Source organism: Augochlora pura, chromosome 10 (genome assembly GCF_028453695.1).
Source record: "Augochlora pura isolate Apur16 chromosome 10, APUR_v2.2.1, whole genome shotgun sequence".
In the NCBI taxonomy this organism is placed as follows: Eukaryota; Metazoa; Arthropoda; class Insecta; order Hymenoptera; family Halictidae; genus Augochlora; species Augochlora pura.
In genome coordinates, this window is record NC_135781.1 from 9,617,132 (window position 1) to 9,637,700 (window position 20,569).

The following is a 20,569-nucleotide window of genomic DNA, read 5'->3' on the forward strand; positions in this document are numbered from 1 at the left end:
AAAAATCAAATTTCGCGCCGTGTGCCTCTGATGACGCGCCAACCAAATGGATACGCAAAAAGAATAAGACTGCAAGCGCGGTAGAGTGAGACAAACCATGTCATTCGTCGTGTAACTTGCTCTACGCATTCGCTATTTTCTTTCTTTTTTTGTTTTACTGTGATAGCAGCACCGTCTCGCCAGTAAATCGTCAGCCAATCAGAGCAAAGAAAATTTCTATGTTGACTCCCGCTAATGGATCGAGCTGCGTTCTGGAGGTGTCGTCTCTAGTCAAATTCTGTGTCATAGATTGCACCCACATTTATATCCTGGGACATCGTACGTATATGTATTATATACATACACATATAAGGAAAGACGGAATGTTGTGTTTTGTGTAGCTGCTCAATTAATTTTGGAAGCATTATAATTATTTAATAAAAAGAATTGAGTGTCTTTGCTTATGATATAGACAACATGTTATCTCTTTGCCCATGTACGATTTTATTATTCATATTTAATAATCGTTATACTATATTAAACCAATGTTTTTTTATATTTCCAATTGGCACATGTATACATTAATTATTATAAACAAGTACACCAACTGTTACTATACCTTCGAAACTCTTCATTTATCAGATTCATTATTCAGAAGAGTATGCATTTCAAGAGGACGAAGAACACTGACAACAATTCTATCTCCAAAACTAAAAGATATAGAAAATGAGACTTTCCGTACTTTCGAATCAAATCCTGAAAATCATGAAAGTCACTTAGGAAAAGTGTACACAATACCAAAAGATACACAAAAATTGTATCAAAATGGAATGACAAATGAGTGGAGACAACAAATAAAAGTTTTTGGAGAGTTTAGTATTTTAGTTAGAAGACCAGCAACTGAAATTATATCTTATTTAGAGCAAACAGATTTCTTAAAACCTATAAATAAATATGTTTTATGTATCCTTTTTAATTATTCTTTAGATTAGATACTATATATTTAATCTTTTGTGGGTATTTACTTTTAAATAAAAGGGCACTGTGGAATTTGTATTAAATTAAATTAAGTTATCAACCACAAAGGATTAATAAAAAATACAGTTTGTTGACGTATAGCTATATTTTTATTATCATTTTGTACATTAGATGGTAAAGATGGTGTAGGAAAAACATCAACTATATTGCATTTAATTCACTATGGTCTTGTAAAAGAGTTTATTGTGTTTAATGTACCATCAGGTAAAACAATTATGGTAGTAGATAATTGTATAAAATATTAACATATTAAATATTTTTAGTTAATAATTGGTTTAAGTTTCCAACTGAGGCTCCAGAATCTCCAATTATACCAGACAAAATAGATCTTCCCCTACAGGCAGGCGCTTGGTTAACTTATTTCAAAAATTTAAATGCGCCATTATTATCAAAACTCGATGTAAGTACTATGTTCTAGAATTTTTATTTTAGATTTGTGTTGCATACAAATGAAATAAATGTTTTATAGCTTAAAGTCACCAAGGATTACGTTTGGACTCACCGAGAATCTACAACCTGTGGGGAACCACTTTTACATATGATTGAATTTGGGGAACAAAGAATAAAGTTTGCTTGTGGCGTTATTGATGCTCTTGTGAACGAACTTAAGATAGCTAGTATAGCAGGCAAATGTAAAGTGTTGACTATTATAGATGGTTTCAATGCACTTACTTCTGACACTACAGCAGTCAAAGATTACAAGAAGCAGCTTATACCACCAGAGAAAATGTCAATCACCACTACATTTTTAAATAGTGTTAATTGTGATTGGTGTAATGGTGCTGCAATATTATCAGTGGATGCAAAAGCAAATAAGGTATGCAATAAATAATATAACTAATATAATGCATTGATTTTATAAAATATATTTAATATTGAATTTCTTTTATTTATAGACTAGAAGAGAATCTGAATATCCAAGATATTTACTTGGTAAAGAAGGATTTGAACATTTAGATCCTTTTCTTCCAGTTAGTGTTGAAAATTATACTTCTGACGAATTTAATGTTATTATGGAATATTATAAAGATAGAAAATGGATTAGAGATATCAGTTCTAAAGGACAAAAGGAACTAGAGCTTTTATCAAATAGAAATCCACTAGAACTTTGGTACCGTTGTAAACCTTTATAAAATAAATAAAAATGATTACTGAGAAAATAACATTTCTTTTTTTTATATGTAACTATTTGACTAACCCATTATTTCTTTTATTCTGTTTTTTCGATCACTTAAATAAAAAAATTATAAATATAAAATAAGTATATTTCTACATATTTTATTGACTTAAATGGTACAATAAATGGTTAGGAATAGTTATTATTTGATCAACATTGTAATCAGATTTATATACTACATTTAAGCTTTATATACTACGATAATATATCCAAAACCTTTCCAACGTCCCCATTTGCAGATTCTACCAGAGAAGTCAGTACTTTTATATTCACTGGAAATCCCATTGCTGAGATATTTTCAATAGCATTTTGAATGTTCGGATCTGGGTGATGTACTGTTTGTTCTATTGGTAATTCAGGATAAATGTTTCCTGGAGAATTTTCCTGTGACGTAGTTGCAGTCACTGAATTAGCTGCTGATGCATTTGCAGTTACTGGATTAGCTGTTGATGCATTTGCAGTCACTGAATTAGCTGCTGATGCATTTGCAGTTACTGGATTAGCTGTTGATGCATTTGCAGTCACTGGATTAGCTGCTGATGCAGTTGCAGTAGTAGTTAGTGGCGCAGTAGCTACACTAGTTGCTGCTACAGTTGGCAATTGTGATGAATAAACCTAATAAAATGCAAAGTTTAATAGAATTATAAATATATATTATGTATTTATTACTTTAGACTTACATTATTTTCAGCTAATATATCTAAATTAGATGAAACTGAAGATGCAGAGCTGATGCTTGTAGTTTCACTTTTATCTACAATTGTCCACTCCTCTGTTAACGTATTTACTGGTGAAGTTGCATTTTTGATTGACGTAACTATATCATTGGACATGGATGATGTTTCATTGCCAAGAGTGTCAGTTGTCAATTTTTCTTCTTTTTGTAATTTTTCAAAATGTTCCTTAGTACTATCATCCAGCAACGTTAGTAAATAACCTGCAGCCATATGTAGCATAGAAGAGGGAATATTCTTCGTGAATTCAAAGAATACATTATGTAGATCTGGTATTGCACCGTTCTGTTCTGGTATTGTACCGTTTTGTTCTGGTATTGTACCATTCTGTTCTGGTATTGTACCATTCTGTTCTGGTATTGTACCGTTCTGTTCTGGTAATGTAACATTCTGTTCTGATATCCTACTATTCTGTTCTAGTGTCGTACTATTCTGTTTCAGTGTCGTACTATTCTGTTTCAGTGTCGTACTATTCTGTTTCAGTTTTGTATCATTTTGTTTTGGTGCTGTGTCATTCTGTTTTGATGTTGCACCATTCTGTTCTAGTGTTGTAGCATTCTGTTTTATATTTTTCTGCTCTGATAATTTTTCTGAAGACCTTTTAGTATCATTATTTGTTTCCACCTCGTTCTTGTTTGAATCATTCATGTCTGGATGCCAAACATCGAATACGGAAGCTAAATTACGTATGCATGATTTATAACATTTTTTTCTCAGACGACTATTGTATGAGTCTGCACAATTCAATCCACTATTTTTGATTGCTTTAATGATAAAATCTAAAATGAGATTTTGGTATTCAGACACTGGCTTTAATATACGTATCATCCAGTGATTTCCATGTAAACCTGATTTTTCACATTGCATACATAGATCAAAATCATTACACTGTATACATTTATATCGAAAACCCACTATGGTCTGATCACAATTATCGCATACAACATGCGAATGCACATTTATTTCAAAATTTGTTCTTTTACCTATGTCACCTTTTACGTAAACTGTAAATTCTGCACCTGTTCCGTTAATTTGATCTTTAAAGTGCTTGTTTGCATATTGCTGCTTAGCTATTAATAATTCTTCAGTATTGCACATTGTAATTAAATCATCCTCTTTATCTGTAAAATTATAATTTTGCAGACAATAGTAAAATAAAATCATTAACTATATATTATATCAGGAAACTGATGCAATAGAATACTGATTTTTATATTTTCCATTATGGAACACATATTAATATCATATTATAAATATACAGTATAAAACATTACCTGACCATAATAACGTAAAGTCCTCAGAAAGTTCAGGGCACAATCCTTTTACCTTATTACAAAGTTGTTCAAAATTCAGAAAACCATCATGTTCAAATTTTCGAATTTGAAAACGAGAACCATTGCTTTGTTCAAAAATTATTTTGTAATACATTTTACTTGTATTTAAATTATATCTATATGCTACGAATTAAACTTTCAACAATTGCACTTGCAAAGTTAAACGAACATTTCACTTCAACCTCCTTTTCCTGTCTGATTTCTCTTTATGTCTTGTCAGCCCTGTGATGACGCTTTATATAAGTACAGTACTGCGTAGTAGAGTACAAAATGGCATACACAGTATCATTTCTATTGAATTCTTCTATATATTTTGCCTATAAAAATGTTTTCTTTACTATATAAATTATTGATTATTGAACGATTATTATTATTATCGTGCGTAAACGTTATTTTACTTGTCTAATTCGCGAATTTTTACATATTTATAATCGACGCCATTATTGAATGAAATGCGAAATTGAACTGAAGATCACGTGGGTTTCTACGAAAGAACGATGATTCAGGATAGACACGTACTTTGTATGCAGTAACTTTTTAATTATCATACAAATATTGTTACATCACATGTAAGAAATTTTACAATATTACTCAATATAATATTAATTCTGTAATCGTTTATATGGTTCATGTGATATAGTATAATAATTACTAATTATAACTAAAAATTCACGGAACTTTTCAATGAATATTCAATAATTAATAATTCACGATAATAATTTTATAACAATCGGATCATAAACTTAGTTACACTTAATAATCGACTAATTTTTACAAATATGTCTTAAAAACTGCTTAAAAGTATTCCGATTCTTATTGATAGAAGCCATTTACATATAATGTATGCTGAGTATGGCATACTGAAAATTATATAAGTATTTTATATTTAATGTTTAAAAATCAATAATTGCTCCATCAAAATTGAAATACCGTTCATTTAGCAATATTTCTATGAAACTTCTGATATTTTTAAATTGACGACATTCAAACATCTTATGAATAATTTAATTTTCATATAAAAATAAGTAAATACATAGTTAATTAAGTATAATGAGTAGCTGATTTCATGCATTTATGGCAAAATTGGGCTCTTGTAATAGTGTAAAAATTAAAAGCATTTGAAAACAAGTGTGTATTATTTGTAATCTATTAAGATGATTAAAAAAAGGATGAACTGCCTACTTGGTTACTATTTCTTGCAATAAATTTTCATTTTGCATAAAAATCCGTAGTCTAATACTGAATAGAAGTATGACATTTCGCGATCCAAGTGGGGATAAGATCTACATATGCAAGTGACATAGTTTTTGCTTGTCATTCTTGCTTATAATGTCTGGGGATGAAATATAATTCTGTTGTATTTCATCATCAAATATGATGAAATACATCAAACATGTATCTTTCTTACGTTTTTCAAAATTTTGTCACACCTTCCGTTTTGTGTTGATGCAAAATTTAATTACACAGAATGTCTCATGTATTTGGCGTATTTTAGACCAAAAGTGTTCACTTTTGAAAGAAAATCGTTTGGAGCGAATACTATAATTATCTATACGGATAACTTTGTTTAGTTAATTGCTTTAATTAACCCCTTAACCTACAATGACGGGCATAGCCCGTAGTAGATGATCGGGTCAAACGTAAATATTACGGGCATAACCCGTAATACGATGATCGAGCCAAATATGAATATTAGCGGCGGCGCCCTTCTAAAGTTATAAATATTTGTATTTGTGTCGTAAACAAGTACTTCTACACCACATGTTTATATTGTGTATATCGACCGACCTTTCGTCCTATATAATATTTTTCTAGCCAAAAATCAATAGATCAGATACCTTTAACCATTGTGGTCGTTACATATTCAGTATGGACGTTTTTTGCATAATGTTTTTAATATTTGCCAAATTAGTATATATGCACTACTTAATCAAAATATATACATCGGTCACTTTGCTTCGCATTTTGTTAAGTACAGTCTGTTTTATTTTTAATCAGCATAAATGTGTTTACTATCCTTATTTTCTAGCTTCTTGTATTATTCGTATTATTATACCTAACAGTCATAAAAATTATTTACCGTTTAGATTTGTTTACATTTTTATGCGTATTATAAATACAGTTGTCGAAAATCGCTTCAAGATGGTATAAATTAATTTGTATGAATCATGCAACCAACGGTAGCGGAAAGTTCGAAAACAATCGAAAGGTTCGGGATCACGAAGCATTGAGAATGATCGCAAGACGTTCCTTGACAACAATTGCGTGCTTCGAGAAATAAATGAAAACCAATAATAATGTTATAAAAATTGTTTCGGCGTTATCATTTATTCTAATATGTAACTGACGACAAATTTAGAGATTGTTTAAATAATTCCGATACATTTCACTACATTCGAGGTGAATACAATGCGATAGAATGTCGGAATTAAAATACAAAATCAAGATAATGATGAGTCATTTTCAATTGTCCAAAATTCAAAATTCGATGATTTTATTAAAATCTAGTTTATTTAATATTTCGTTAACAAAAATTGACCGGAAAAATTAATAGTATTTTTACAACGTTAAAAATTGCGGTCTCCAAAACGAGTATTGGTCTGGGTTATGTAAAACACTAGGACCGTTACAACATAGATCGCGAGGAAACAACGATGCTCTTCACTCGTATGCTTTCGGTCGGCGGCAAAAGGAAAAGTAAAAGTCCAGGTGATCATTACCGAATGCAATTTTCTAATGGAATTTTAGATCGATGCGATTGCTCCCAGGATTGCTGCAAATTAAAGTCAATTTTCGTGCGCGATAGAAATGCTGGACATGCGTCGTTACAATTAGTCGCGTACTTTCAAACGATCACATCGAATGGTAGTATAAAACGTTTATTCAACATTCACAGAAACATTTCCTACGATAACATTGTTGTTAAGGTTTCCGAAGTGTAATAATCGTTTATTATCTTATCACGTTGCCTTTCATATTTCATACACCGCATGCATTTCATCCGTTATCGTCTTCTAAGTCGACGGTGCTCGCATTGAGATCGATAACATAATTAAATGCTCTTTAATATTTGATGACCATCGCATTCACTGGTGTCGCGCATTTAAGAAGCTTTATCAACATTGTAAGAGCACTATATATGATCGTCTCTTTAATATTTCACGTTTGTACCTGCACATGCTCGAATTATCATCGTAAAGTGACTATCTCGACTTAAGGGAGTTCAGTCGTTTGCGTTTCACGCGGTGGTGCGGCGTGACGTTCCCTAACACCTCTTGCTTAGACAAAGAAAATCGACGTATAATCTTGTAACATGAAATTCACGGTGGCCCATTTAAATCTCATTTATTTCGGTGTTCGTTTAACTATATGCGATCCTATTAAACCGGAAGTGTATCTACCGTTGATAGAACACATTCGCAGATACTATGTCACTTCTGCCATCATTCTTGTGGAGCCTGGTCACAATGATAAGTACTTGGATGGTATGACTGCACTCATCAATTTTCATCAAATGCATTCGTTTCTTTTTGTCTAATTACAATATTGTACAGCATTTATGTCAAAGTACATGGCGCAGTTGTGGACGAACAAGCTTGGGCAAGAGAATATCGCTTCCTTAAGCCTTTCGTATGATAAACTACCTTCTTTGTCGAGATACTATGACAACATTATTCGACCAATAATCATTGTCTTGATAACCGGATCGCATACGTATAATGAGTTTTCTAACATCACGAAGACCTTCAAGATGTCCTTTCCCGCTTGGTTCATCATGTTCATGCCGCACTCGCAAGATGAGCTGGAGACCATTGACTACTGTCACGAATCTCGAGGAAATCCGTTTCATCTGATGTTTAACACCGAGATGCTGGTAATATGTTTTGGAGATGATACACTGTACGAATGGTACTCCGTGGATGGCCAGAGTACGGAAATTGAGAAGGTGGCTAAGTGGAATCCAAACTCGCCGCAGAATCTTGAAGTATTTGTAACACCGACTATATGTATCAGAAGGAACAATTTAAAGGGCAAGGTTCTACGAGGAGTTGTTGTCACGGTAAGGGCTGTTAGACCGTGTCGATGTAATTGAAATTCAAATCAAAAGGAAATTCCTATTTCACCGAATCAACAATAATACAAATGCTGCTTCTGGATCGCTGATAGTTCAGCTTCAACGGTTTTGAACTTTCGATCCTTTCGGCGACGTAATTGCTCGAAATTGATATTTTACAGATAGATAAAATTGAACAGGCGCGATCATTAGATAGTGTTCACAAACAAATAAAGCATCGAAAAAAACATGTTTAAAATCAAAGCTGTCTGAAAAATCGAAATATATTTTTAGTGCATACGATGAAATTTCTAGTATTTACTCCCATGTTAATTAAATCGATTATTCTTGCTTTGATCCGATAAAAATAAAACTTTCAACCTATACTCTTTAATTTACAGTCCTCGATACTGCTCGACGTCACGGGTAAAAGATTGGGTGGATTTATTGGCAACATTGTTCGAGAACTCGAGAAAACTCTGAATTTCACTGTCAAACTTGTATCTCGGAACGCGGAATTCGGATTCTATAATACAACAACGGGACGTTGGGGCGGAGTGATGGAAACGATTGTGTCAGGAGCGGCTGACATTGGTATTGGCGATTTTTCAATGATCAATGACAGAATGGATTACGTGGACTTCACCACCCCCATAATGACCGTCAGACAAAGCCTATACTTCAAACAACCGGAAATGTTTGCCGTCAAGTGGTCTGCCTATTATAAAGTATGATGCATAGTTTTATTATAGATTGTTTAATTAGTCTAATAATATCGTTCACGATCTTTGGAATTCGTGTGCCTAGGCTTTCAGCTTAGCAGTATGGACCGCTACGTTATTAACAGGACTTGTTACCTTGACTGTCACGACATATATAACCCGTAGATTATGCTCGCTCACTATACTGCAAGTAATTAACAAGGAGTTTCTTCGAATTTGGGGAATTATGTGTATTCAAGGGTTGACAGGTAAATTAATCGTTTCAAATAAACGCAGTTATCTTTCCCTAGTCTTAATTATCAATATCCTTCAACATATTTGTTAAAGTACCCCTTATGTGGCAAACAAAATTAGTTGTCTAATCAAAATATTTATACTCGGTGTTCAAATGCATTCAAGCCACACTTTTTGAGTGTTAACTACATTCTGCATTGCTTACAAATTTCAATGCAATTCACGATTTTGAATGTCCCTTTTTATCAATCATCCTTGAGTAATTTAATTCTTAAAATGTAAACTTTTTAGCTATAAGAATTTGATCTATGATCGTAAAAAAGCTAAGCGAGTAATTTTTATGCAGAACGATTTTCTAGACTCTCTCAAATATTATACAATGGTATATTTGATGATGATATGATATCTTAATAAGAATATGCTACAACAACCTTCTTTGTTTTGTAATTTTTTTATAATTAAGTTTATAGTATGCATATTTTCATGTGCTTTTATTTTTTTATTTCATATTTTTATCCTATTTTGTGTGAAATTATTGTATTCACTATTAGCTGTGCAATATATGTATATGGTAATAAGATTCGGAAATTCGAGAACATTTGTGTATTTTTGTATTTCTAGAAATAGATTTAGCATCAATTTTTTTTCAGATTTCCCACGAAATTCGTCACTGAGATTGGCCTATGTAAGCTTGTTTTTGGTATCAGTCGTGGCAAACGCCGCCTATTCTGCGTCTTTAATATGTTTTTTGACAGCTGGTGTCCATGGCGTACCTTTCAGATCGGTCAATGAGTTTATCGAGGACGGCACGTATAAAATAATCACAACAAGAGGATCAGTACATTATGACGTCGTACATGTGAGTTCGTTATGAAAATAGAAACAGTGAAGGAACAACAGATAATTGTATGATTGAAAACTATACAGACAGATAATGAGATACTAGTTTGTTGCGTTTGTACAACTGTAAAGGAAATTTTCAACAGCAATTAAATTCTTCTCTAATTGACAGTAAATAAAATAAACAGAATTGATTCCACGTTAGCGATTATTCTGTTGCACGAAAAACATGTGCGTAACAGTGATGACAATCGCAATAAAGAGATCATTTATAAAATGTAGCAAAGACGTCTCTTATGTTATCCATGACTTATCACTACTTCTTATTGATTTAAAGAATATAAATAATCCAGTACTTGCCTTAAAACTAATATTAAACAGGAAAAACGTCTAATTATTTTTTCAGCGTTCGAGTGATTCTTTGTCAAAAGCTATAATGAAATTAATGAAACCGAAAGAAGAATTGCCGTTGTATACGCAAGATGCATTTGATCAAGTAGGTTTCATTTTTCGAGATTATTGAACCCACTTCGCATACTAGTAGCTTTTTTCCAAAGAATTTATCACTATTCATAGCTTTATACAATTTTCATGAAAATGGATACTCTTATGTTTTCGAGGTTGCTGAATTGAAATATGTCATAAGAAATGCAATATCCAAAATGGAAAATTTAATACTTATTTATTATTTATTAAACGTAAATCTTAAGCACAGTAAATGTTTAATACCGCTACGCTGCACTCTAGGAAAAGCTTAACAATTGGTACTTCCAATGTCAGGATACGTTCGAGAGTAATAGTCATTTTTTGAAGTACTATTTCATATAACAATGCATAACAATTTTGTATAATAATAATAACAATGCGGATCATCGTTAACCGCTGATCGCAATTACTCTATTCATACCAACACAAAGCGTATGCGTTAAGTTTAGGCATTTCTAATAGCGGAATTAAAAAATGTTGCAAATACAATTTTATCAGTACATATTTTGTAACCACATATTCGCATATTCTTAAATCTTATTTTGGCCACCTTCTTTTGAAAGAGGTACCACTCTACGTCGTTTGGACAAAATAGTGTAAAATTCATATTTTATGTTATTTTGCATGTTTTATATATTTGATTTCAATCTTTCTAGATCTGCAAGGATGAAAAATTGGCGTTTCTTGTCGGATTTAGTGCCAACATGCAAAGAAAAGCCCACAAAATTTCTATGCCATGTAATGTCATCAGCATTTATGTGGGTCGAGTGGAAAGTTTATCTATGATTTTGTCGAAGAACAGCCAATATACTAATGTTTTCAATTATTAGTGAGTAGTTCAAAAATTAATTATTACTATTTAACCAGTCATCGTTTATATCCGTAAGACGATCCTTTGACTTATACAATAATCTTTGTAGAGTATTATTTTCAATACTGTAAGGTAACTACAGTATTATATTTATGTACTAACCACAATATTATTTTTTTTTACTTAATAATTTTATAAAGATGCTTAATACTTTTTTTAAATGAAATTCTAAATATGAGGTTAATAGAGAAAAACAGTTTACAAATTCATAATCAACATACGAAATCCTATAACAAGACAAAAGTACTGTGAAGAGTATTTTACTGATGAGTTATGGAGGTTGCACTGTCAGTACGAACTCCTTGCTCTTCTCCGTCTTGCCAACAGGTGATCCTTGGTTTCCCTAGTTTTCCCGTCGAGGCTGCCTTGTCGGAATATCGGGTGGTCGTAGTTCTATTCTACTACGCGACACGGTTTCCTAAGGTTATCGTTTTATGATCTTACGTGAAGAATTGGTTCTGTACGGATACTCGTTGCAGTCTCGACAGGAAGAGTGGGAAAACCCCACTTTGGGCGACAGATCGCTTGACGGGGTACATGTTGACGAGACAGGGAAATGCAAGGTGTCAAAAATCGATGGGACGCCGTCCCGTGGCTTCACTGATCTGAATACTAAAGATTTACTGCTTACGTTACAGCTTGAAGAAACTGTTGACCTCCGGTGTGTTGAATCGCAATAAGTACGATTTAGATGTTAAAGAGGAAACGAAGTATCTACCGGTCACATTCGGCAGCATCATATCTGTGGTGATGATATTCATCCTTGGCATTGGAACAGCGCTGCTAGTACTGGCTGCAGAAATGTTCTACAATAAATGCATATGTGTGAATAATTCTGATTACCAGCTCAATTAGCAATGATAGCTATTTATTTTCGCGTTTGATGGTCGAAGCTGTTGATTTCTACAGAAAACAATGCACGCACGAGTGATTCTAAATTGTTCCACGCATAATTCTGCATAACGCGACTATTAGAACCAAGTTGCAAGTTGTTCAAAACTTTTATACTTGAATAAAGTCAAATAGACTGCTTTCTGTGTGGTTTAAACAAAAGAAGATAATGTATTCCAGCAGAATCGCAGTGATGATTCGTTAAATCTGTCAAGCGTCATTGTAATCTTGCTCTGCAAATCTAGCAATTCTTTAGACTCGTGTTAAACGCTGTTTCGTCAATAGCATTTCACTGTATTCGCTAATCAGTGAAATATTATTTCTTACAAGTAGTACCCGAGGTCCATGAAAAGAAGTGGCGAAGCAAATGAATTCGGCTGCAATTCTCGAATTGAATTCCGTGCAAAGCAACTTCGACAATTTTCAGTTACGATCAGATACCTGCGCTTCTCGAGTTAGATGTTTTCGGAATCCGCACGATGCACAAGTCGCTGGAGCGATTTATTTTCTGATACAAATATGCGCGTAGATAGTCCTATCGTTGTTAATCTTCGTACGATTTGTGCACAACTCGTTGCACGGTTGTGCTGGCAGCGACTAATGCGGAACGTTGTGTTCCGCTCGTAATGAGCTACTGGCCGTGTCCCTAGATCCTCAGATTCGATAAATCCGAGCGGCAGCGTCACGGTTTGCCTAGTTTTCAGTTATGCTAGTTGTTGTCCGAAGCGGTCGGAAGCCACGAGAGGGAAAAGAATTTCGACCGGTTGACTGTTCTATTGTACAATTATTCGTGATTTAATTTGGCCAAATTCCGCGGACCTCGATGGTACGAATGAAAACGTCCGGAGAAATAAATTTGACAAGGGTGATTTCGTAGAAACCAATTAGTTTATAATAATTTAACGACAAATGCTGCTTCGTTTTATGAGATGGCACGATTCAATAGCTACGATATCGGTGTGCTGCTACTTCTTTCTGTGGCAGGCGTTTCCGTGAATATAAGTGACAGTTCTAATTATATATTGCTAATCACAGATATACACAACTATTACGGAACGACCTGCATTATAATTGTTCATTCAAACCAATGCACCGGTGAGTTAGTTCCTCTTAAAATCCGTTCCGCGACCTCTATTAAAAGTACTCACGTGGAAGCATTTAATCCCTCGATCAGCGATATTTTGTTATCGTTGCATTTACGACAGGCGAAACGTTTGTCGTCTTTATTACAAGTAAAACTGATACGAAAAAACGAAATAATTTCATGTCTCTACCGCGGTTTTACTTTACCATTGCCGTGACGATAATTAGAGATTCGAGACAGGAATACGTTCGCGTACTAGCTCACGATTTTAGAAACTAAAGTTCTTCGTTATTTTTGTTATTCTAGCTGATTGAAATTTTTGAAAAAATTTAAATAATGTAAATTTAAATGTCCTTAAAAGAGATTTCATTAAAAAGTGTTGAAACACGTGAGCCATGGCATGTATAGCCCTTATCTGTCTCTCGTGTCAATTCGATACATTTCTCACTAATTCCAAATAAATAATATACTCTATACTTATCTATAGTTATATGTTACGAGCGATGCTAGTGATCTTATTTCAAATTTAATTTCATCGTAGATTTTCATTTTCGAAAGAGGGGATTGCAAAGTGAATTATTAGCTTTTACATAACATTGATTTTTCATTATTGTGACAATTTGGTAATAAGAAATAAATTAAATTGGAAAGTGCGCAGATATGTATGAAGATTAATACAGGTCTCTGTAACCATTCGTTGTTCCAAGAATTCCTTACCAGACAGTTTAGCGTACATACGATATTCATTTAACACTTCCCTACTCTGAAAAATAGTAATGGGTATGTTGTAGTCTACGCTGCATCAAGAAGCTTGATTGTTTCCACTCGAATGCAATTCAAAAATTTTATTTGATAAACTGCTACGTAAAGCGTTAGATACCGTCCTCGGCGAGCACGCGTAATCAACATTTTAGATATGAACGAGACGACCGTGACGCAAATATGGACCCGATCGTTCTCCCGCAGCGGCATCCTCACCGTGATCGTGAGCTTTTCCGATCTTGTACGCGAGACCAAGAAGTACGAAGGTCACGAGGTGCGTCCGTTATACGTCGTCCTTCTCAGCACAAAGAAGACCCTGAACGAGTTTGCAATGGCCACCAGACGGATCGATATCTCCTTTCCCGTCTGGTTCGTGATGTTCCTTCCGCACCAGGGAGATCCCCTGAAATCTGACTGTCAGAGCCCGGCCGGGAACCCGTTCAATCTATTGTTTAACACCGAGATGCTGGTGCTATGCTACGACCAGCCGTCTTTGAGGGAGTGGTACTCGTTTCGGGATAACCGTACAATTGTCTCCAATTTAGCTGTGTGGAAACCTGGACAGGGACTTCGGCCTATCACGAACAGTAGCCTGTATGCAAGAAGAAACAACCTGCACAATGAGGTCATGCGAATCGCCTACGTCGAGGTAGGAGCGCTTTAAAATTTCAAATTGCCTATCAGGGTGGTATTTATTCCTCGACTTCCCACTTTTTCGGACTTACTTTACTAAAGAATGGCATTTTCTAAGAAAACTTTGACGACTTCGTTTTATTTGAACGTAAACATTAATCCTATTAATAAACGGATACCATTAAGCATTTTTGACTGGAAGATAATGTCTTACAATAAAGACCAAAAGATAGTAAGATCAAAAAATTTGTGATCTTTATAGCTAAATACCATCGTTCTATTAACCAGACATCCGCTCGATAATTGCATTAGATGTCGCGTGAACGGTAACGAATCGGTACGGCGCGGTGGCGACGCGAATGATTTACGAGGACAATAAAAGTGCGGCGTACGTAATATCACTTCTTCAGAATAGTTTTCTTTTCCCCCCTGGTGAGTTATCGGAATCGGCTACGGAAAGGAATCTTATTTCGCGACCTGATTGAATTCAAGGAGTCCGCGTTCGTCGCGGTCGAGAACGGGGTCCTCACGAAATACCTCGGCGCGGTGGTCCAGGAGCTGAGCAAGTCGTTAAACTTCACGATCAAAGTGATGAACCCTATGGATTCGTACGGCAATCTCAACGAGAAAACGCAAACCTGGACAGGCGTAATAGGCGAACTGGTTGCGAATATGGTCGACATTGGCGTCGCGGATTTCAGCATAACCACACGTCGATTGGACGTGGTGGATTTCACGCTGCCGCTAATCCTATCCCGCATAAAGGTGTACTTTAAGAAGCCCGATGGTTCCTCTGTGCGGTGGACTGCCTACATCAAGGTTTTCCATTGTTATTTTAAGAACCTCACCTTCTAATGCTTGCTACACATGCCTTTGTCCACGAAAAATCGATGCGTGTTGTGTTCATTTACTCAAGGGGAATGATAATGTTTTTTCCCCCCAAGAGGATGCGTGAGTTTGCACGTGCCAACGGTGAACGCGATAACAACACCGATGTTTCTGTGCTCAGGAGTTCGACAAGCACGTCTGGATGGGAATAGTGCTAATGATCCTAACTGTACCGATCGTATTGTCTCTTATGAAGACGAGGGGACGCCTCTTTATGAAAGTTGTCGGGGATTATTACATAAACGTTTGGGGAATATACTGCCAGCAAGGCTTGTCAGGTATCCATACTCCTGATGACTCCCAAATGATGACATAATACCGTCATTCGAATCATTTCATAGTTAGTAGATTGTCTGACTCGTTATTATAGTTTAAAGAGTTAACGTAGGATGTTGATAGTAGAATGAGTGCAAGTAAAGTAGAACGTCAATTATACATATACAGTAAATAGTTTGGCTAACATAGTAATACAGTTTGGATAATAAATGACGGAGGTTCGACTATCCGAAGTATTGTAATATGGAATGTTATAAAATCTGGACAAAACGGTATAGATTTCTATGATTCGAGACATTTTGCAATTATAAGTACGAGTTCTTTTTGATTTTTTATGTCTCAAAACAAAACAATCTCGTCTACTTTTGGCAAGTTTTGGACATCGTGTGTTCTGTGTTATCTCTCACTCCCCGTTTTAGTTTATTTGAAACGTGATTCCTTTAACAGTTTTATAGGAAAGGAAGAATAATCATTGTCGCGATATAATTACATAAAATAATAAGCACTTCTGTTTTTGTTTGTTCGTGGAATTATTGAAACAAAATAAATACTGGTTAAAACAGCTGCTGCGAATAACTGTTTTCCAGAATTTCCGCAGGAGACTTCGCAGAGACTCGCTTTCATATCGATTTTCGTGTCAGCGTTGATTATCATGTCTGCTTACTCTGCTTCGTTGATCAGCAATTTGACCATCTCCACGGTCAGCCTGCCTTTCTCCAATCTTAAGCAGTTTGCGTACGATGGCTCTTATAAGTTAATCGTATTCAGGGACAGCGCGGACTACGACATGATAGTTGTAAGCTCGATATTGCGGATAGAATAGTTGAACGCGTGAAGTAGTTTGCTGAAGACATTTGATTTCAGTCGGACAACGACAGCGTGTCGTTAAGGTTGCAGAAGCTTTTGAAGAAGAAAGAGTATTTGCCTTTGTCGGTGACGGACGGCTTTCAACAGGTGATGAGGTTTATGATAAGTTGTATGAATATTTCACGAGCTTGTCGGTTCCGTTCCATTGTAGGTTTGCACGGAAAAGGTGGGCTTCTACATAACTGAGGCGATAGTGAACTCTTTGAGTCGCATGCCTTGTGCGATTGAGTACATCGAAGCTAACAGGATCGAAAGCTTGGCGATCATTCTGAACAAACGCAGTCCTTACAGACAAGTCATAGATTACAGGTAAACAATGTACAAAAGGGCTAGTAGGGTAAAGCAGATGTTTTTATTTAGAGTTTGCCAGCTGTCACACTTTCAAAGTTATATTTTCGTATTTGACTTATGTTTTAAAATCTATACACGCCAAAATGTTGAAAGACAAGTGAGATAGATGTTAAAGTTGCTCAAAACTAACTGAACTTAAATTATCCCCTTTATCTCGTAGACACACTGCCGAGTAAAACAAGTTTGTCGGTATCTCGAACAAATGATTTTCAGGTTGCAACGATTGAAAGACAACGGCGTGATGAACAAGCTGAGGAACATGTACCTCTTGCCGACCACTGATTACCAACAGGGGTATCCCGTGGTCACTTTAGGTAGCGTCACGCCGCTCCTCGCTATCGTGGTGTGCGGCGTAGTTCTAGGATGCCTGATACTAATATTGGAGAAAACGTATTACCGCTTCTGTGGCAAGGAGAACTGCTGCAAGACGATTGGGAAGAATCTCCGGCAGAATCTGAGCAGAAGAAACGGAGTGAGAAGATTCGCGTGAAGTCGTGTGAGAAACGTATATCGAGTTAACGGAGATCGGTCGTCACAATAATAATGACTCATAAATTGAACGAACTTTTCGTGCAATTTTATCGCGGATCGAGGAACAGGTAGGACGAGATAATTATTTCATGAAACTCTCTGCCAAGCAACGTACACGAGCTCCCGCGTACAATCGATATCATTACCCGGAGAACGAGGAAGAAACCTTGACAATAACGCGCATTGTTATCGATTAACAGGCTCGTCTTGTTAATCCATTATGTTGATGCGCTCATGAAATCGCTTTCACTTCGTTCCGCAGCAACACTGTCGGATCGCGAGTAATTAGTTGCAAATTTCCGCGTATCTTTTCGCCCGCTGGTGTTTCGACCGGCTTCGATAGATTTTTCGAGTCACAAGTTTCTATTTTTCCGCTATCCTCCGCTTCAATTATCTCCGGAGTTACCTCATTTACTGGCGAGTTAACTTATTTTACTTAGTCATTCAATTTGACTAATCGGTCGAATCCGTGAAAGCAGTCCAGATTTACGAATAACCGCGACTTTAGTAAATTATTTAATTAAAGCATGGGTGGAGACGGCTTTGCGTTGTCGCAACGACTATTGTTTTCTCGCTGCTGAGTCTACAACAGCAAATCAGTCGATGTTGAACGAGAACAAAGCATTTGCGTATTTAAAATACATTGAATATGCAAAGTGAAACACCAGACCTTCATTGTTTGAAAAAAAAAATCTTTCCATTATACGCGACTAACTACCAGACACTATTTCAAATCGCAAACTTTTCAAAATGAAGTCCATTTTTTTACATAAAGTTTCTTTGTAATCTTTGCACTTTTTTTGTTGTTGGTTAATAAATCGGTTGTAATTTATTCTTCAGTGAGCTGCGCAATCTATTATCGTTTAAAAGTTCGAATAATGATATTTTGTGAAGGCAATACAAGGGTTTGCGTAATAACTGCAATTATCTGTTGATCGCGTTAAAAGCAAAGACACATTGATTCGTACGGAACGCGTGACCTGCGACCTTTCGCGGTGAAATTCACCCACGTGACCATCTTCCCACGTGAATCAAGCGGCATCCACGGTCTGGTTGGCGAAAAAAAAAACGGAGCCCTCGTTAATTTCCCTGCATCTCCCAATCCTGTCAAATAAAAGGCGTCCGTATGGTACACATTATTCGACTGCCTAGACGATCAAGCTGCACGTCACGTATTTTATTTAAGATTGTTCGTCTCATTTGCCAATTCAAACATAATTGATTGTGAATGAAATCTGTTACATACGCTACAATAAAATTGCTTACACTGTGCTATCTGTATATTAACAGTTACTTTTCCTGTCTGATTCTAGATTCTCTCCGTGCGTCGATGAGTCAGATTTTTTATATTTTCCATGACTACCTTCAATTTTTCATCTGACGCGACGAATTTTGAAGTTACATATTTCAGTCAGTATACATAGTACCTACACGATATTGTTCCAGAAAAGTTGGTCACGTTTCAACATCACATCTTCAATTTTCTACGTTGACCGTTATTTCAGTATTTTCTGAAACCAATTTTTTAATCTTCAACGAATAAACTTTAAAAAAGGCTTGCACCAGTCGTCAACGGATTCGTTTTTGTCGTCGGATAAAAGAAAGAAATGCTGGGTCTCTGACTCATCGCCGAATGCTAATGCGTTGCTAAAATAAAGTTTACAAGTTTCCTATTCTGCCGAATATAATGAGTCGCCGCGGAACAACAACGTGTAACGTGTCCGGGCGAGGGCCTCTATCTTTTCGATCCCGCGTGAAATGGAATTATTCTATAGGTCTGGATATTTCCAGGGGCGCGTAGACTCGCGTGTAAACAAAGGTGCATCCTGCAACGAAGGCTGTCGGGAGCGAGCATAAGTAACCGTGCGTGGACCGGATACGGACGAGCACGCGCTGCGTTTCCGGTTTCCGTATGACCGGAAGTGACCTTTGCCTCATTAGAAAAAGCTGCACGCGCGCGCGTTACGAACCCTCGGCGAGCAGGCCGGCAGGTATACGAGCGGGAAATCCTTGAAGCGTGTTGGATCTCGGCTGACAGCCGAGGCGAACACGAGCAACGCGTCTCGTATTTACCGTTTGGATGATAATTGCGTCGATGGCATTCCGCGGAAACCACAGTGAACATCGGCGAAAAAGATCGACCGCGGTTCTTCCCTATAACCGGAGCTTGATTAGCCGCGAAACGTTAATCTTGAGCGAGTCGCCGGCATGGCGATCTTGTCCGAGGACCGGGTATTCATTGGTCCTCTTTTTTCCTTCGCTCATTTGATCGCAGGCAAAAATAACCGGATAACCTTGGCGGAGTGCACTTTCTGCCAGGAATGGATCGTCATCGATACGACGACGCTCGGTCGTCAGATATTAATTAGGAGCGACAGAGAAGTCCGGGCAACAACTTTCGATGTCAACGATCGATGCGCAACGCGTCGGTGTACGTTATTATACGTATATGTACATAATAAAGTCCCGCCACGACGAACGTGATCTGCCGACCATCTTGATCCATAACGAGACTGGGCGACCTCGGACTTTGCAATTTAAATATGCAGCGTGAACGAGATCGATCGCAGTCGATGCTGAACAATATAACACTTGAAAAGGGTCTGTTTGCTATTTAGCCGCGCTGCACGTGGCAGTCATTGTTGGCAGGTTGTGTCATCTTTGGGCTTGTCCAGAATGCTATTATTATCGCGCTTCGTGCCGACTAGACTGTCTCTACGACTTATACTCGCCGGTAACAATGATTGTTCGAACGATTGCGAACCAGGAAACAATAATGCTCCGCGATAATGACTATTGTCACAGAGGGAACAATGA

The 20,569-nt window shown here is 36.3% G+C and overlaps 4 protein-coding genes across 4 annotated transcripts; 3 read left to right on the forward strand and 1 right to left on the reverse strand.

Moving 5' to 3' along the window:
* Positions 1 to 296: 296 nt before the first annotated feature.
* Positions 297 to 2,274, forward strand: Mrps29 (mitochondrial ribosomal protein S29). Its single transcript, XM_078192335.1, has 6 exons — positions 297 to 475; positions 622 to 942; positions 1,129 to 1,221; positions 1,281 to 1,417; positions 1,487 to 1,834; positions 1,914 to 2,274. The coding sequence occupies exons 1-6, from the start codon at positions 457 to 459 to the stop codon at positions 2,148 to 2,150; spliced, it is 1,155 nt and encodes a 384-aa protein (XP_078048461.1). The 5' UTR covers positions 297 to 456; the 3' UTR covers positions 2,151 to 2,274.
* Position 2,275: 1 nt separating this feature from the next.
* Positions 2,276 to 4,699, reverse strand: Ref(2)p (refractory to sigma P). Its single transcript, XM_078192334.1, has 3 exons — positions 4,203 to 4,699; positions 2,875 to 4,049; positions 2,276 to 2,809 (listed from the first exon to the last, which is right to left on the reverse strand). Exons 1-3 carry the CDS (start codon positions 4,354 to 4,356, stop codon positions 2,390 to 2,392), a joined length of 1,749 nt encoding a protein of 582 aa, XP_078048460.1. The 5' UTR covers positions 4,357 to 4,699; the 3' UTR covers positions 2,276 to 2,389.
* A 2,689-nt stretch (positions 4,700 to 7,388) lies between these two features.
* LOC144476201 (putative glutamate receptor) lies at positions 7,389 to 12,781 on the forward strand. The gene is made up of 8 exons (XM_078192863.1): positions 7,389 to 7,747; positions 7,817 to 8,322; positions 8,718 to 9,044; positions 9,124 to 9,286; positions 9,923 to 10,131; positions 10,519 to 10,608; positions 11,255 to 11,427; positions 12,108 to 12,781. The coding sequence occupies exons 1-8, from the start codon at positions 7,576 to 7,578 to the stop codon at positions 12,322 to 12,324; spliced, it is 1,857 nt and encodes a 618-aa protein (XP_078048989.1). The 5' UTR covers positions 7,389 to 7,575; the 3' UTR covers positions 12,325 to 12,781.
* Positions 12,782 to 13,253: 472 nt separating this feature from the next.
* On the forward strand, positions 13,254 to 19,025 carry LOC144476199 (glutamate receptor ionotropic, delta-2). The gene is made up of 8 exons (XM_078192862.1): positions 13,254 to 13,455; positions 14,359 to 14,855; positions 15,332 to 15,658; positions 15,849 to 16,005; positions 16,591 to 16,799; positions 16,868 to 16,957; positions 17,022 to 17,179; positions 17,435 to 19,025. The coding sequence occupies exons 1-8, from the start codon at positions 13,290 to 13,292 to the stop codon at positions 17,709 to 17,711; spliced, it is 1,881 nt and encodes a 626-aa protein (XP_078048988.1). The 5' UTR covers positions 13,254 to 13,289; the 3' UTR covers positions 17,712 to 19,025.
* Positions 19,026 to 20,569: the final 1,544 nt, after the last annotated feature.

Excerpts from the sequence above, each read along its gene's own strand:
- Mrps29 (XM_078192335.1), top strand. Across the intron at positions 943-1,128 it reads TATAAATAAATATGTTTTAT|ATGGTAAAGATGGTGTAGGA; the intron begins GTATCCTTTTTA and ends TTTGTACATTAG. Across the intron at positions 1,835-1,913 it reads TGGATGCAAAAGCAAATAAG|ACTAGAAGAGAATCTGAATA; the intron begins GTATGCAATAAA and ends TTTTATTTATAG.
- LOC144476201 (XM_078192863.1), top strand. The coding sequence starts at position 7,576 with ATGAAATTCACGGTGGCCCATTTAAATCTCATTTATTTCGGTGTTCGT. Across the intron at positions 9,287-9,922 it reads GTGTATTCAAGGGTTGACAG|ATTTCCCACGAAATTCGTCA; the intron begins GTAAATTAATCG and ends ATTTTTTTTCAG. Across the intron at positions 10,132-10,518 it reads TACATTATGACGTCGTACAT|CGTTCGAGTGATTCTTTGTC; the intron begins GTGAGTTCGTTA and ends TTATTTTTTCAG.
- LOC144476199 (XM_078192862.1), top strand. The coding sequence starts at position 13,290 with ATGGCACGATTCAATAGCTACGATATCGGTGTGCTGCTACTTCTTTCT. Across the intron at positions 15,659-15,848 it reads GGTGGACTGCCTACATCAAG|GAGTTCGACAAGCACGTCTG; the intron begins GTTTTCCATTGT and ends TTCTGTGCTCAG. Across the intron at positions 17,180-17,434 it reads AGACAAGTCATAGATTACAG|GTTGCAACGATTGAAAGACA; the intron begins GTAAACAATGTA and ends AATGATTTTCAG.